This window comes from Megascapheus bottae, chromosome 32, assembly GCF_031878675.1.
Source record: "Megascapheus bottae isolate mThoBot1 chromosome 32, mThoBot2.hap1, whole genome shotgun sequence".
Taxonomy (NCBI): Eukaryota; Metazoa; Chordata; class Mammalia; order Rodentia; family Geomyidae; genus Megascapheus; species Megascapheus bottae.
The window spans coordinates 9,829,441-9,843,675 of record NC_143540.1 but is presented as its reverse complement, the minus strand read 5'-3'; the positions used below and the strand labels follow the sequence as shown (position 1 = coordinate 9,843,675).

Sequence of the window (14,235 nt, the reverse complement as noted above, 5' to 3'; positions counted from 1 at the left end):
AGTTCCATCTACATATTTTTTAAAAAAAGCCAAGCCCAATAGATAGGGAGATTCCCTCCCCCCCCCCCCACCCTGACATCCATCTGTGTGTCTACCTTGAAAAAGAAAGTGGGATTGATTGTGGTAAGAATTCCATGTTGAGGGTAGGCGTGGTGGCTCATGCCTGTAATCCTAGCCGCTTTAGAAGGCTGAGATCTGAGGATCAAAGCTGGAAGCCAGTGGGGCAGAAAAGTCTATGAGATTCTTGGCTCTGCTGCACCAGCAAAAAGCTTTAAGTAAAAGGTGTGGCTCAAATGATAGAGCATGAGCTTGGAGTAAAAAAAAGCCAAGTGAGAGCACTGAGCAAGCCTCGGTATTGGCACATACGCATACACAGTTTGTGTTTAAGCACGAATGAACTTTTTAAAATATTCTTCCAAGGTCAAAAACCATCAAAAGAAGAGGAGGGAAGATGTGAAGTAAAGAACAGAAAACACCCATTTGTGTGCACTGGGCAGAGGAGATTCCTGTTCTCCTGGGCTTCTCCCCAGGGCACTCCTGCCTTCTGAAGAATGGCTACCGCGTGGCAGAGGCTGGGCTCCTCTGTCTCTCTCCTGAAAAGACAATCGCCTGGTATGCCAACCATCAGCAAGTGGGAAAGGAGAGTAACGCCAGTCTGTGTCCAAAGCATTTACAGTGCCACAGGGAAGTGGACAAAAGACTACACGCTACAGACAAGAAAGGATGTTGAGAAATGGTGGCATCAACGGATAAAAGACCAGTCCTCCAAAAGTTCTGAGGCCGATGTGAGTACTCTGAAATGGGAAAGAAAAGGCAGGGGGTCTGAGGCCTGGGTTTGCACTGTTCAAGTAAGCTATTAAATATGAGCTTGAACACAGATTTTTTTTGGGGGGGAGGCAGTCCTGGGGCTTGAACTCTGGACTTGGGTACTGTCCTTGAGTTTTTCAAGGTTACAGCTCTACCACTTGAGCCACAGCACCACTTCTTGACTTTTCTCTGTAGGTGGTAACCGAGGAATTGAACCCAGGGCTTTGTGCATGCTAGGCAAGCACTCTACCACCAGGCCACACTCCCAGCCCCGTTGTTTTTTGAACTCAAGGCTAGCACTCAACCACTTGAGCCACAGTTTCTCTTCTGACTTTTTTTTTGATATTTTATTGGACATAATCTCACAGGTTTTTCTGCTCCAGGCTGGCTTTGAACCATGATCCTCAGATCTCAGTCTCCTGAGTAGCCGGGATGAGAGGCGTGAGGCACCAGTGTGTGGCAACAGTGCCATTTCTTTTTTATGTATAATGGAGAGTGGTATTATTGTGCCCACGTAGGATCCAGCAGGACTGAGAGGGTTGAATGAATGAAAAGATTAGAAGAGAGTGGATTAGAGATGTCTCCAGTGTAATGGCTGTTTCCATGGTAACGTGTAGGAAATATATACCAGGCTGCATTACCTAGCATTTTGGAGTAGCATTCACTTGGAAAAATACATCAAATATGTCAAAACAGGAGCACGGCCAAGAGCCACCACCATGAGACTCTTTTTTATTTTATTTATTTATTTATTTATTTATTTATTTATTTTTGCCAGTCGTGGGCTTGAGCTCAGGGCCTGAGCACTGTCCTTGGACTTTTTCAAGGCTAGAGCTCTACCACTTGAGCCTCAGCACCACTTCCGGCTTTTTTCTATATATGTGGTACCAAGGAATTGAACCCAGGTCTTCATGCATGCGAGGCAAGCACTTTAACCCCTAGGCCAAACTCCCGGCCTTTATTTATTTATTTTTTGGTCAGTGGTGGGGCTTGAACTCTGGACCTGGGTACCATCCCTGAGCTCTTCAGCTCAAGGCTTTTGCTCTACCACTTGAGCCACAGTGCCACTTCCGGTTTTCTGGTGGTTCATTAGAGATAAGAGTCTCACGGACTTTTCCTGCCTGGGCTTGGCTTAGAACCATGATCCTTAGATGTCAGTCTCCTGATTAGCTAGGATATAGGTGAGACTCTTATCTCAAGTGATGCTGTAGCTCAAATGGTAAAATGCTAGCCTTGAACTAAAAGCTCAGGGACAGTGCTGAGGCCCAGAGTTCAAGCCCCAGCAAAATGAAACAAAACAAGGAGCACGAGCAGGAGTTGGTTTCTCTGTGGTCCTTTGATAGAGAACACACCGGACCTAAATGAGTGACTCCACGAGAGGCAGGTAGGCTGAACCAAGGCTGCATGATCAGGGATCTCTTTCCCTCTCCTACTATAATTGGATCTCCAGCCCTGTTCAGACACTCTAGAAACAGGGCCTTTCCTGATGGGACTTGGGGTTGAGGTCTAGCCTCGCAACAGTAGCTCCGTGAGTTCCATATAGCCCAGTGCTATTGGTGCTTGGCTAAAACTGGAATGTTTGTTCTTTGCCTCCTCCAGGAGCTGGTTGACTGAGGATCAGACTTAAGGCAGAGCGGGGGCTGCGGGGGGAGGAGGGGGTGTCAAACCTCAGTTCTTCGTATTGGTTAAAATGACAAATGAGATCCCTAACTACCTGAGGAGTCTGTGAGACCCTTTATCTCCAGTGAACCCTAAAAAAACAACAACAACAAAAAACAGGCAGAAGTAGAGCTGTGGTTCAAGTGGTAGCGTGCTAGCCTTGAACACAAAAGCTCAGGGACAGTGTAGAGGCCGTGAGTTCAAGCCCAGGACTGGGTGCGTGTGTGCCCACGCACACCAGAAATTATTTCTTACATGAAATGTTGGGATCTGATCATGACTATTATTCCTGTGTTCTGGCCACAGCTGAGTAATAGGGGTGTTAAACTAATTCTGTGAGACCCAAGGCAACCAGTTGAGGGTACCTGTACAAGATGAATTTTTTTTTTTTTTAGATTAGTCATGGAGCTTGAACTCAGGGCCTGAGCACTGTCCCTGCGCTCTTGTTCAAGGAGAGTGCTGTACCACTTTGAGCCACAGAGGCAGTTCCAGTTTTCTGGTGGTAGGTTGGAGATAAAGCATCGCATAGACTTGCCTGCCCAGGCTGGCTTTGAACTGGGATCCTCAGATCTCAGCCTCCTAACTAGCTAGGATTATAAACACAAGCCACTAGAGCCTGGCTGCTTTTTTTTTTTTTTGGTACTAGATGTTGAACTCAGGACCTGTTACTTATTTATTATTATTATTATTTTGTCAGTCCCAGGGCTTGAACTCAGGGCCTGAGCACTGTCCTTGGGCTTTCTCAAGGCTAGAACTCCACCACTTGAGCCACAACACCATTTCTGGCTTTTTCTATATATGTGCTACTGAGAAATCTGGGTCTTCGTACATGCTAGGCAAGCACTCTACTAGACCAAACTCCTGGCCCTTGAGTTTTGTTTTTTTTTTAAAAAAACTAAGGAATTTGCCTAAGGCCTTCTGGCCACTAGTTAAGCTAGGACCAGGTGAAAGGCTCTGCTAACACCCTGGGGGGAAGGAGGGAAAATGTCTGAGTCTACCACCCTCTGGGGTTCAGTGGCAACTTAAGAATGCCATCCACATAGAAGTTGTCTTCCTTCTGAAGTTATAGGCCAAGAAGAACAACAGAACACACTTAGCAAAGCTATTCTCTCTCCATCATTTGCAATCCTGATTTTCTCTTGAAGGCCTCAGTTCCCTACTTTGATGTAATTATGAAAATTTCTCTTTCAGTCAGATTTCTGCTCAATTAGAACATTAAACTCCTTGAATTTTCTGCCCTCTTTTTACCACCCCCAGATGACAGAACTCCTTTCTTTGTCATGGAGGGGGAAAAAAATGACTTAATTCATGCAGAAAGCAGAAACAGGCAGTAGGCTGAGCTCTCTTTTTTTTTTTTTTCCTGCAATAAACAAGACTGTACATCTTAGAAGGGTTTTTGCTCATGTTTTTTTTTTACCAACTCTAATTTGGAATTGGGCTCATTATTAGCAAGGCGATGACGAATGATTTGATTTTTGCTATTAATTTAATCTTCGTTGAATAAGGATTTCAATAGATATCAATGAAACAAATTATATGGAGAAAATGCTCAGGGGCAGCATTTCTATCAAAATGGAGCACAATGAGCGTTCGTGTGGTAAAATAAGGTAATTCTAAGAAGAGAAAAATGTCTTTATGTAAAACTAGAGGCCTGGAGTTGTTGCTTAAGTGGGAGAAACAGTGTAATTTTTCTGCTTCCCAAAGAATTCCCCTTCCTCACTCCTTCCCTTTCTCCCTCCCATATTTCTTCCCTTCCTCCCCCCTCCTTTCTTTCCCCTCCCCTCCCCTCTCCTTTTTCCTCTCCTCCATCTTCCTTCTCCCTCCATGTCTACCCTTCCCCTTTCTCTCCTTTTCAGTCTGAGATAGGGTCTTGCTATTTGCCCAGTTACCCTCAAACTCTCCATCCTCTTGCCTCAGCCTTAATGCTGGAATTTCAGGTCAAGTGCTCCCAAAGAATTCTTTTTATTTATTTATTTTTTTGTTTTGTTTTGTTGGTCATGGGGCTTGAACTTTGGGCCTGGGCATTGTCCCTGAGCTCTTGAGCTCAAGGCTAGGGCTCTACCACTTTTAGCCATAACGCTGGTTTTCTGGTAGTTCAATGGAGATCAAGAATGTCATGGGCTTTCATGCTCGGGCTGGTTTTGAACCATGATCCTTAGATCTCAAGCCTCTTGAGTAGCTGAGATGACAGGCATGAGCCACCAGTGCCGGGCTAAAAGAGGAGCATTTAAAAAGAAAAGATGGGGGGCCGGGAGTTTGGCCTAGTGGTAGAGTGCTTGCCTAGCATGCATGAAGACCCGGGGTTCGATTCCTCAATACCACATACATAGAAAAAGCCGGAAGTGGTGCTTAGGCTCAAGTGGTTGAGCTCTAGCCTTGAGAAAGTCCAAGAACAGTGCTCAGGCCCTGAGCTCAAGCCCAGGACTGGCAAAAAAAAAAAAAAAAAGAAAAGAAAAGATGGATAATTACTACTTACAGGGTTAGTCTATGCTATTTTGGCCATCTTTCAACTTTACTCTGGGCTTTGAATTTTGGCTTTGAATATTTTCATCAATTTACATGATGAGAACAGTTCTCCCCACCCCCAGTTTTTCGATATAAAATGAGCAGAGTTGACAAAATATTCATTTCTACAGGCAGAGTTCCCAGAAAGTACTTAATTAGTGTGCCTCGGTCTTTCTTTTGTAGAAGTCAAAGCCCAAGTTCTACGTACTATCCATGTTCCCTTACCCCTCGGGCAAGCTGCACATGGGTCATGTTCGTGTCTACACCATCAGCGACACCATCGCACGTTTCCAGAGGATGAGAGGCAGGCAGGTAAGGGCAGACATCTGCCAGAACCGCTCTGCTCTGCTCTTCTTGGGATGAGTGTGCCAATGTGTGCTCAGGACAAATGAAGATCAAAGTTTATTTAGTCATCCATTCATCCATCCATCCATCTATCTACCTACCATCTATCTCTCTACCCATCCATTTATCCATCTCTCCAGCTCTCCCTCTTTCCATTCATCTTTCCATTCATCCATCTGTCTATCATCTATCTATACATCTGTCAATTTTGTGCCAGTATTGGGATTAACTTCTGGGCCTGGGTGCTGCCCCTTAGGCCTTTTTATTCAAAGCTAGCATTCTGTCACTTCAGCCCTGGATTCACTTCTTTCTTTTTGGTGATTAATTGGAAATCAGAATCTTACAGACTTTCCTGCCTGGTTTGGTTCCAAACCTCAGATCTTAGCCTCCTGAGTAGTTAGGATTACAGGCAAGAGCCACCAACCAAAGAAAGAACAATTTTAATTGAGATGGAAGGGTATTGGAGCTGGGAGCTTAGCCTAGTGGTAGCCTGCTTGCCTTAGCATGCAGGAAGCCCTGGGTTCGATTCCCTGGCACCACATACACAGAAAAAGCCAGAAGTGGCACTGTGGCTCAAGCAGCAGAGCTCTAGCCATGAGCAAAAAGTGTCTAAGGACAGTGCCCAGGACCTGAGTTCAAGCCCCAGGACTGGCAAAAAAAAATAAATAAATAAAAAATTGAAGGATATTGAAGAGGAATGTGGAGAGCTTGGAGTTTTCTTTTTGTATTTAGAAGATTAAGGGGGGGGCAGCCATGTGTAGGGTGCTGTGCTAGGGATGAAGATGGGGTGGGGGTAGGCACCAATGTAGATAACCATTGCTATTTTCCCAAGAGGAACCCACCCATAAGCAGTCATCATATAGGGCAGAGAAGACAATAAATAGGACAAAGATGGACCAAATTGGGTGTGTTAGGATCAGGCAACTTCCTAGCAGTGCAACTTACCAGGAGAAAAAGTTCATTTTGGCTTCTGATTTTGGAGGTTTCAATCCATAATCAGGTGGGTCCATGGCTTTTCGACTTCCAGTTAGGGAATTCTGATCACGATGGTGGAGAGTGCACGACAGAACAGAACTTAACTTCCTGGCCAGGATGAAAAACAAAAGGAACTGAGGGCCAAGCACTCAATTACAGGTGGTGTACATCTGTAATCCCAGTCACTCGGGAGGTGGAGGTAGGTGGCGTAGCCTGGACAAAAACACAAGACCTGTCAGACATTGGTGAGTCACGCCTCTAATCCTAGCTAGCTACTCAGGAGACTGAGATCTGAAGATCATAGTTCAAAACCAGCCTGGGCAGGAAAGTCCAGGAGACTCTCATCTCCAGTAAACCACTAGAAAACCCAAAATAGAGCTGTGGCTCAAAATGGTAGAGCACTAGCCTTGACTAAAAGAGTTCAGCACGGCGCCCAGGCTGCAGAAAGCCTTTCCCACCACAGTCCGTTCTGTTCTGTTCCTTGTGTATGGGGAGGGAGAAGGGCCAGTGATTCGTAAACTGGGAACCAAATTCTGTGCCTAATGCTTTCACTCACTGGGCTAGCACTCCATCGACCAAACCACGTCTCCAACCCCCCACGTTCCTTTCTGCTCTCTCTGTAAGGGCAACTTTTTTTGTTGTTGTTATTTTTGGTAAGAATCTGAAATATTAAGAAATATATTTTTTTGGCCAGTCCTGGGGCTTGAACTCAGGGCTTTCAGGGCTTGGTCACTGTCCCTGAGCTTCTTTTGCTCAAGGCTAACACTCTATCATTTCTGGTGTTTTCTGTGTATGTGGTACTAAGGAATTGAACCCAGGGCTTCACACATGATAGGCAAGCACTCTACCACTAGGTAATACTTCCAGCCAAGAAACTTTTTAAAGATTTTCCTAACTTCATGTTAATAGATATCTTGGATGACACGGAAACTAAGAATATCTTTTCATGTTACTTTCATCTGAAAACAAAAAATAAAAATGAACAAGTAGGTTATATAACTCCAGACTTTTATTTTTTTCCCCCTACATCGTCTCTCTGTATTGACTTTAAAAATGTGAGCAGGCCCTATAACATGATGGTAATAGGATGAAACATTGGCTTGGTACCATTTTGACAGCTCTGACAAAGACTCTGAGTAGTAATTACCTTTTCCCTTTTCTGCAGAGCAGTTACACAACAAGTACATTATTCCACTAAAGAAGCAGACCCGGGAGAATTTCACAGCATAGCAGGAAAGCTGAGCTCAAGTGTAGTCCCAGAAAGTATGGCAGAAGGCCAGATGCCCTTGTCTCACGCCTGTCATCCTAGCTACTCAGGAGGCTGAGATTTGAGGACCATGTTTCGAAGGCAACCTGGCAGAAAAGTCTCCCAGAGACTCTTATCCAGTGAACCACTCAAAAACCAGATGAGGGGGAAAAAAACAGTCTCTTCCTGTGTAGTACTCTGCCTAACTCCAGATAAGCATGGAGAAGGAGTTAGGCTCATGGAGTAGAGTTTTATGATTAGAAGTCCATAGCTTGGGGGGTATAAGGTAGAATGAGCTAGTGTTCTACCACCTGAGTCACAGTACTACTTCCGGTTTTTTTGGTGGCTCATTAGAGATGAGTCTCACAGGCTTTCGTGCCCTGGCTTTGAACCACAATCCTCAGATCTCAGCTTCCTGAGTAGCTGTAGGAATACAGATGTGAGCCCTTAGGACCCAGCCAGACTTTTTCTTTTAAAGGCATACATAGATTCAAACTTTAATTTTTAATTTTTCTTGTTGTTGTTTTTGTCCATCCTGGAACTTGAATTCAAGGCCTGGGACTCTCCTTGAGCTTTTGTGCTCAAGACTAGTGTTCCACCACTTGAGCCACAGCTCCACTTCTGGCTTTTTTAGTAGCTACTTGGAGATACGAGTCTCACAGGCTTTCCTGCCTGAGCTGGCTTCCGATTGTGATCCTTACATCTCAGTTTCCTGAGTAGTTAGGATTATTGGGGTGAGCCGCTGGCACCTAGCTTCAAACCTGAATATTTTACACTCACGTCCAGAATAGTGTTCAATGGAAAAGATAGGCCATAAAACAGTATATGTAATATAGAGTGTGGGTCTATTTCTTAGGAATCTGAGGAAGTTGTAGCTTAAGGAATCATCATGGGAAAACCTGGGCTTCTGAGATTCCCACATCTGGGAAACCATATGTCCTAGAGCAGCGGAAGAGATCTCCAGTCCTGTCGATTGACTGAGCCTGTATCAGGCTAGAGTATTTCTTATATCAAAGCCATAGATAGAGCCAGTTACTGGCAGCTCATACCTGTAATCCTAGCTACTCAGGAAACTGAGGTCTGAGGATCACAGTTCAAAACCAACCACGGCAGGAAAGCCCATCTTGTGAGACTCTTATCTCCAGTTAACCAGCAAAAAGCTGGAAATGAAGATGTTGCTCAAGTGTGAGAGCACCAGCCTTGAGCTAGAGAAACCTAAAGAAAATGGCTAGGCCCTGAGTTCAAGCCTCCCCCTCCCCTGGTATCAGCATGCTCATGCCACCCCCCACCCCACCCCTCACGCCCAGAGACCACAAAGAGGCAAGAAGGAAAAAGAAATGCTCAGATTACTACTATTGTTGTTTTACATACAGAAAGCATATTAGCAGAGAGGGTTGCTAAGGATGCTACTGACTGACTTTCCAGAAGAGACACCTGCTAGGCTGGAGAGATTCACCATGGCTAATCTGTGTCTTCTTCACACTAGGTCATCAATCCCATGGGCTGGGATGCGTTTGGCCTGCCTGCTGAGAATGCCGCCATAGAGAGGAATTTACATCCAGAGAGCTGGACCCAAAGGTACGTGTTTCTATGCGGTTTTCATTTTCTTTCTTTTTTGTTTATTTTCTGTTGGTTGTGGGGCTCAAACTCAGGCCCTGAGCCTAAGCTTTTTGTGCTTAAGACTAGTGCTCTACCACTTTGAGCCACCATCTCCACTTCTGGTTTTCTGGTGATTAATTGGAGATGAGAATGTCATGGACTTTTTCCTGCCTGGGCTAGCTTCAAACCTGGATCCTCAGATCTCAACCTCCTGGGTAGCTAGGATTAAAGGCATGAACCATCGTACCCAGCAGTCCCTGAGCTTTTTATACTCAAGGGTGGTGCTATACCACTTGAGCCACAGCTCCACTTTCATTTTTTGTTTATTTGTTTATTTTTTGGTGATTAATTAGGGATTAGATTTTTAGGAACTTTCCTGCCCAGACTGGCTTTGTACTTTAATCCTTAGATCTCAGTCTCCTGAGTGCTGGGATTATAGACATAAACTACCCACACTTGGCCTTCTAATCACTTTCAGACTTGTGGTTGCTTGGTTCAAATCTGTATAGAGCACAGATTCATGGAGGGACTAAGAGTCTATATTCAAAGACATTGTCCTTCTGAATGGAGTACACCGACAGACCCTAGGGCAAAGACTTTTGTGGCTTCTGTCGGATTATAATACGTCCAAATATTATCTTATAATGTATTGGTATTTTTACTCATTCTTTTTTTTCCCATTTCCTGAAATTCATTTTGATAACTATTATTGTATATGATGTATTTTTTTGACATATTGTTTTTAAAGTATAGTTTTATTGTTACGATTGAGGTGTTGTACGGAGGAGTTATCATTTCATAAGTCAGGTCATAAATACATTGCTTTTTGGACAACATTACTCCTTCCTTTGCTTGCTTCCTCTTTCCCCTGCCCACGAGTCACATAGTTTACTTCCATAGTGTGTCTACCGAACCCCACACCTGCATTTGTTCACCCTTTTTCCCTCGGTTTAGGCACCTCCTTCTGCCCCCTAAAATGACAAAAGCAAAACCATACACCACCACCACCACCATTATCATCAATATCAACAAAAAAACGTGTTTCCATTTCCTAGAATTTGTTTTGATAAATAGTATTTGGGTTCATCTTTCAAGAGTATCTTCCGTTAGTCTGGCTGTATATGAAACGCTTAGAGCCCTGCATTGTCATCATATCCAGCTGTATTTTAGATCTAGCTTTCTGAGCCGATTTGTTCTGTCAGGACACCGCACACAACACCCCACAGCCCTTTTTTCTACACTTCTTGAGTTTTCTTTTTTTTTTTTGCCAGTCCCGGGCTTGAGCTCAGGGCCTGAGCACTGTCCTTGGACTTTCTCAAGGCTAGAGCTCTACCACTTGAGCCTCAGCACCACTTCTGGCTTTTTTCTATGTATGTGGTACTGAGGAATCGAACCCGGGTCTTCATGCATGCTAGGCAAGCACTTTAACCACTAGGCCAAACTCCCGGCCCACTTCTTGAGTTTTCTTCCACACATTTCTTCAGGTGTGATTGGTTAAGTTATGTGTTTAACCCGCCTCTAAAGATCTGACTTGCTTGCCTCTGTCTCACAGGAACATCGAGCACATGAGAGGCCAGCTAGACCGCCTGGGCCTATGCTTTAGCTGGGATCGAGTAAGTCGGCCCTCCCTTCTGGAGAGGCTTGCTTGGGGTTTTTGTTTGTTTTCTTCTTTTTCTCTCTTTGTATTTGTAGTGCTGGGCATTGAACTCAGGGCCTCACACTTGCTAGACAGGAAATCTATAACCCCATAGAAAGTAGGTGTGAGCAACTGGTGTGTGTGTGTGTGTGTGTGTGTGCAAGCATATATACCAGTACTGAGACTTGAACTCAGGGCCTTACACTCTTGCTCATCTTTTCCCATCCTAAGCTGGCACTCTACCACTTAGCCATGTATGTGTTCCCAGTCCTTTATCATCTCCACCACCCCTACCCCCAAACCTCACAAGCCTTCTTAATTAAACCTTTGCAGTCGACTTGATGCCTGCAAAACAGCAATGTGAGGAGGTAGAGGAAGGTTTTCATTGTGAGGTAAACCTGTGCCCTTTTCAGGCAGTAATCTTTAAAGTCTCATAAAAATGAGACAATCCAGCAGATGGCCAGTTACCCAAACAATTTGAACAATGAGATGGCTCAGGAATGGTATCTCCCTCCTTCAGACTGCAAAGCCAAGTTTTAAAACCCAGGTGATAGCATTTTTTTTTTTTTTCTTCCAGCCTCTCCAGAGGGTGAGAATCCCTGTAGTAATAGTTCATGCTTCTGAGCTGTTAGATTCTTTAATCCTCTTTCCACAAAGCAGGGTTCTCTGGGTTGGAAATCAAACGCATCTATTCCTGGAATGAGTGCATTTCTGAGGAGCCAGAATGCTCATCAAAAGTTGTCTCCTAAGCATTCTGGCTCCTCAGCTGTGAGCTGAAGAGCTTAGGGACAGCACCCAGGCCCTGAGTCCAAACCCCACAACCAAAAAAAGAAAACGAAATAGAAACACACACTGGTAGGTAGAAATCATCTGGGTGATTGTACTGAGATCACTGTGCATTCCCTTCAAAAAAAATCAGGCAAATGTGGGGCTGGGAGTTTGGCCTAGTGGCAAAGTTCAATTCCTCGGTACCACATACGTAGCAAAAAGCCAGAAGTGGTGCCGTGGCTCAAGTGGTAGAGCTCTAGCCTTGATAAAGCCCAAGGACAGTGCTCAGGCCCTGAGTTCACACCCAGGACTGTCAAAAAAAAAAAAAAAAAAAAAAGGATAAGAGAAAAGAACAAGGGAAGACAGGAAGGAAACAAGCCAGACACAGTCTTTCCACAGACTTGGATATTTTGTGTGTGTCTGTGTGTGTAGGGGGGGTGTTTGGGGTCGGAGTCAAGGGTTTTTGAATCTGAACAAGGAGACAGGAGTTACTTGAGTTTAGTATGGTAGTTGGGAATGATTGCAGGTCTAGGCAGAGAATAAATATTCCTTTATCCAAGGTCTCAAGCTTTTATAATGTTCAAAGAGCTCTATATCTATCTTGCCCTAGATGGTTTGACCTTCACAGGGTCCGGTTCTCAGTCTTCCAGTCTCTTAACCCTTTCCTGGTCTCATAAGCTCAACCTCAGAGCTTTTACAGGCTAGGTGCACAGTGGAATGCTTACAGCCAAGATTAGATGAATTATCCTGCCCGCACATCAAACACTTTAGTACATACCTGGGGTTTTGCCTGGCAAATAAGAAGATAATAGAGTGGTGGTCAATCCTTTCTGTTCCATCTTTGGATACATAGAACAGTGGGGCCAAGAGGGAGAGACAAATCCTTCAGCATTTGCTAGGCCATTTCTAAATAGCTATACTTGGATCAAAATAAAAAAATTGAGACAAAAAGGAAATGTTCTAAGACTCAGCATATGTGATGTTTTAGATTAAGTCATCATCTCATCATCTTTTCCCACAATGCCATATCAAGAGCTGGCGATCTTCTGAGGTTCTTTGTTGCAGAGATCTTGTCTTTATTTGCCACATTTATTTATTTATTTTTGTGCCAGTACAAAAATAACTAGGGCTTGAACTCAGGATTTAATTGCTCTCTTTTAGCTTTTTCACTCCAGGCTGGCACTTTGCCACTGAACCGCAGCTCCATTTCTGACTTGGGTCATGGGGTTCAAACTCTGGGCCTGGGTGTTGACCCTGAGCTCTTCAGCTCAAGGCTAGTGCTCTACCACTTTGAGCCATAGCACCACTTCCTGTTTTCTGGTAGTTCATTGGAGGTAAGAGTCTCATAGACTTTCGTGCCTGGGCTGGCTTTGAACCGAGATCCTCAGATCTCAGCCTCCTGAGTAGCTAGGATGACAGGCGTGAGCTATCATGCCTTGGCTCCTTGGTATATATAATTTTGTCTATGAAGAATTTATGTGTCACCAACACGAAGAGACCTGTGTCTTTTGCTAGCTTACTTCCTTGTAATCCAGATCCCATTGTTATGTAGATGTTAATGCCCTGGGCATTAAATGGTGGTGAGTTTCTATGCTTGTGGTGAAATAGTCATTTTCTGGCTAGTAACCCAGGGCCTGGGTGCTGTCCCTGAGCTTTTTTTTTTTTTTTTTTGCTCACAGTTAACATTGAACCCACTTGAGCCCCAGCTCTACTTTCAGCTTTTTTTGCTGTTTAATTGAAGATAAGAATCTTGCAGACCTTTCTGCCTGGGTTGGCTTTGAACTGCGATCCTTAGACCTTAGTCTTTAAGTGCCCATAGTTCTAAAGGCCTCTGCTTCCTTCCTGCCTGGGTTTATTTTCAGAGACAGCAGAGTTGGTACGATTGCAGAGTGAAACACTATTGTTCCCGGCTCCAGACCCTTCCTACTCTGCTGCTTTATTTAAGTTCAGGACTAGATGTCTGATAGAAAGACTCTGGAGAGATAATGAGGTCTCCCGAATAATAGAAAGATACATTTTTAAATGTGTTTCTATGGTTTTTCTTTTTTTTTTTTCTTCATTTGAAACAAATTTAAAGACTAGCTTTAAAAAAAAAAAAACTTAGAAGCTAGTGGAGTGCCTGGAAATATGGTTGGGAAGCTTTCCCGGTGCGAGAGCTGGAGCCAGTCGCCTTGACAACAGATAGCAGACAAGCCACGGGTTTGACTGTCAGCCCGCTTTCAGTTCCTCACAGGGGAAGCAGTTAGTCTGGCAGATCTCTGACTGAGATTGCTGGGTCTCCCTGAGTCAGACACGAACCCTTTCCTACGTAATTTCTTTTTCTTTTTGCCAGTCCTGGAGCTTCGACTCATGGCCGGAGCACTGTCCTTGGGCTTTCTCAAGACTAGATCTCTACCTCTTGATCCACAGCACCTCTTCCAGCTTTTTCTATACATGTGGAATCAAGGAATTGAACCCAGGTCTTTGTGCATGCTAGGCAAGCACTGTACCACTAGACCAAACATTTCTTTTTTGATTAAAACAGGATGTTGGGAGGGACAAAGGGATTACCTTGGCCCTAGCTGAAGTAATTTGATTGTGCCTGTCTTTCGGTGCTTACCTGTGGACCAGAGTGTCAGGGTTCAAAGCATAGTTAGTTATCTCAAAGTCAAGCTCATGACCCCTTTGGGTTGGGAGTGTGGCCTAATGGTAGAGT

The 14,235-nt window shown here is 44.4% G+C and overlaps 1 protein-coding gene across 1 annotated transcript in view; it reads left to right on the top strand.

Annotated features, from left to right (window-relative positions):
• Nucleotides 1-424: 424 nt before the first annotated feature.
• Nucleotides 425-14,235, top strand: part of Lars2 (leucyl-tRNA synthetase 2, mitochondrial) — a 47,696-nt gene continuing 33,885 nt past the window's right edge. Inside the window, exons 1-4 of the mRNA XM_090323501.1 lie at nucleotides 425-785; nucleotides 5,155-5,283; nucleotides 9,024-9,115; nucleotides 10,689-10,749. Of these exons, the coding sequence (XP_090179627.1) occupies nucleotides 552-785; nucleotides 5,155-5,283; nucleotides 9,024-9,115; nucleotides 10,689-10,749 (516 nt within the window). The 5' untranslated portion in view covers nucleotides 425-551. The remainder of the gene's footprint in view (nucleotides 786-5,154; nucleotides 5,284-9,023; nucleotides 9,116-10,688; nucleotides 10,750-14,235) is intronic.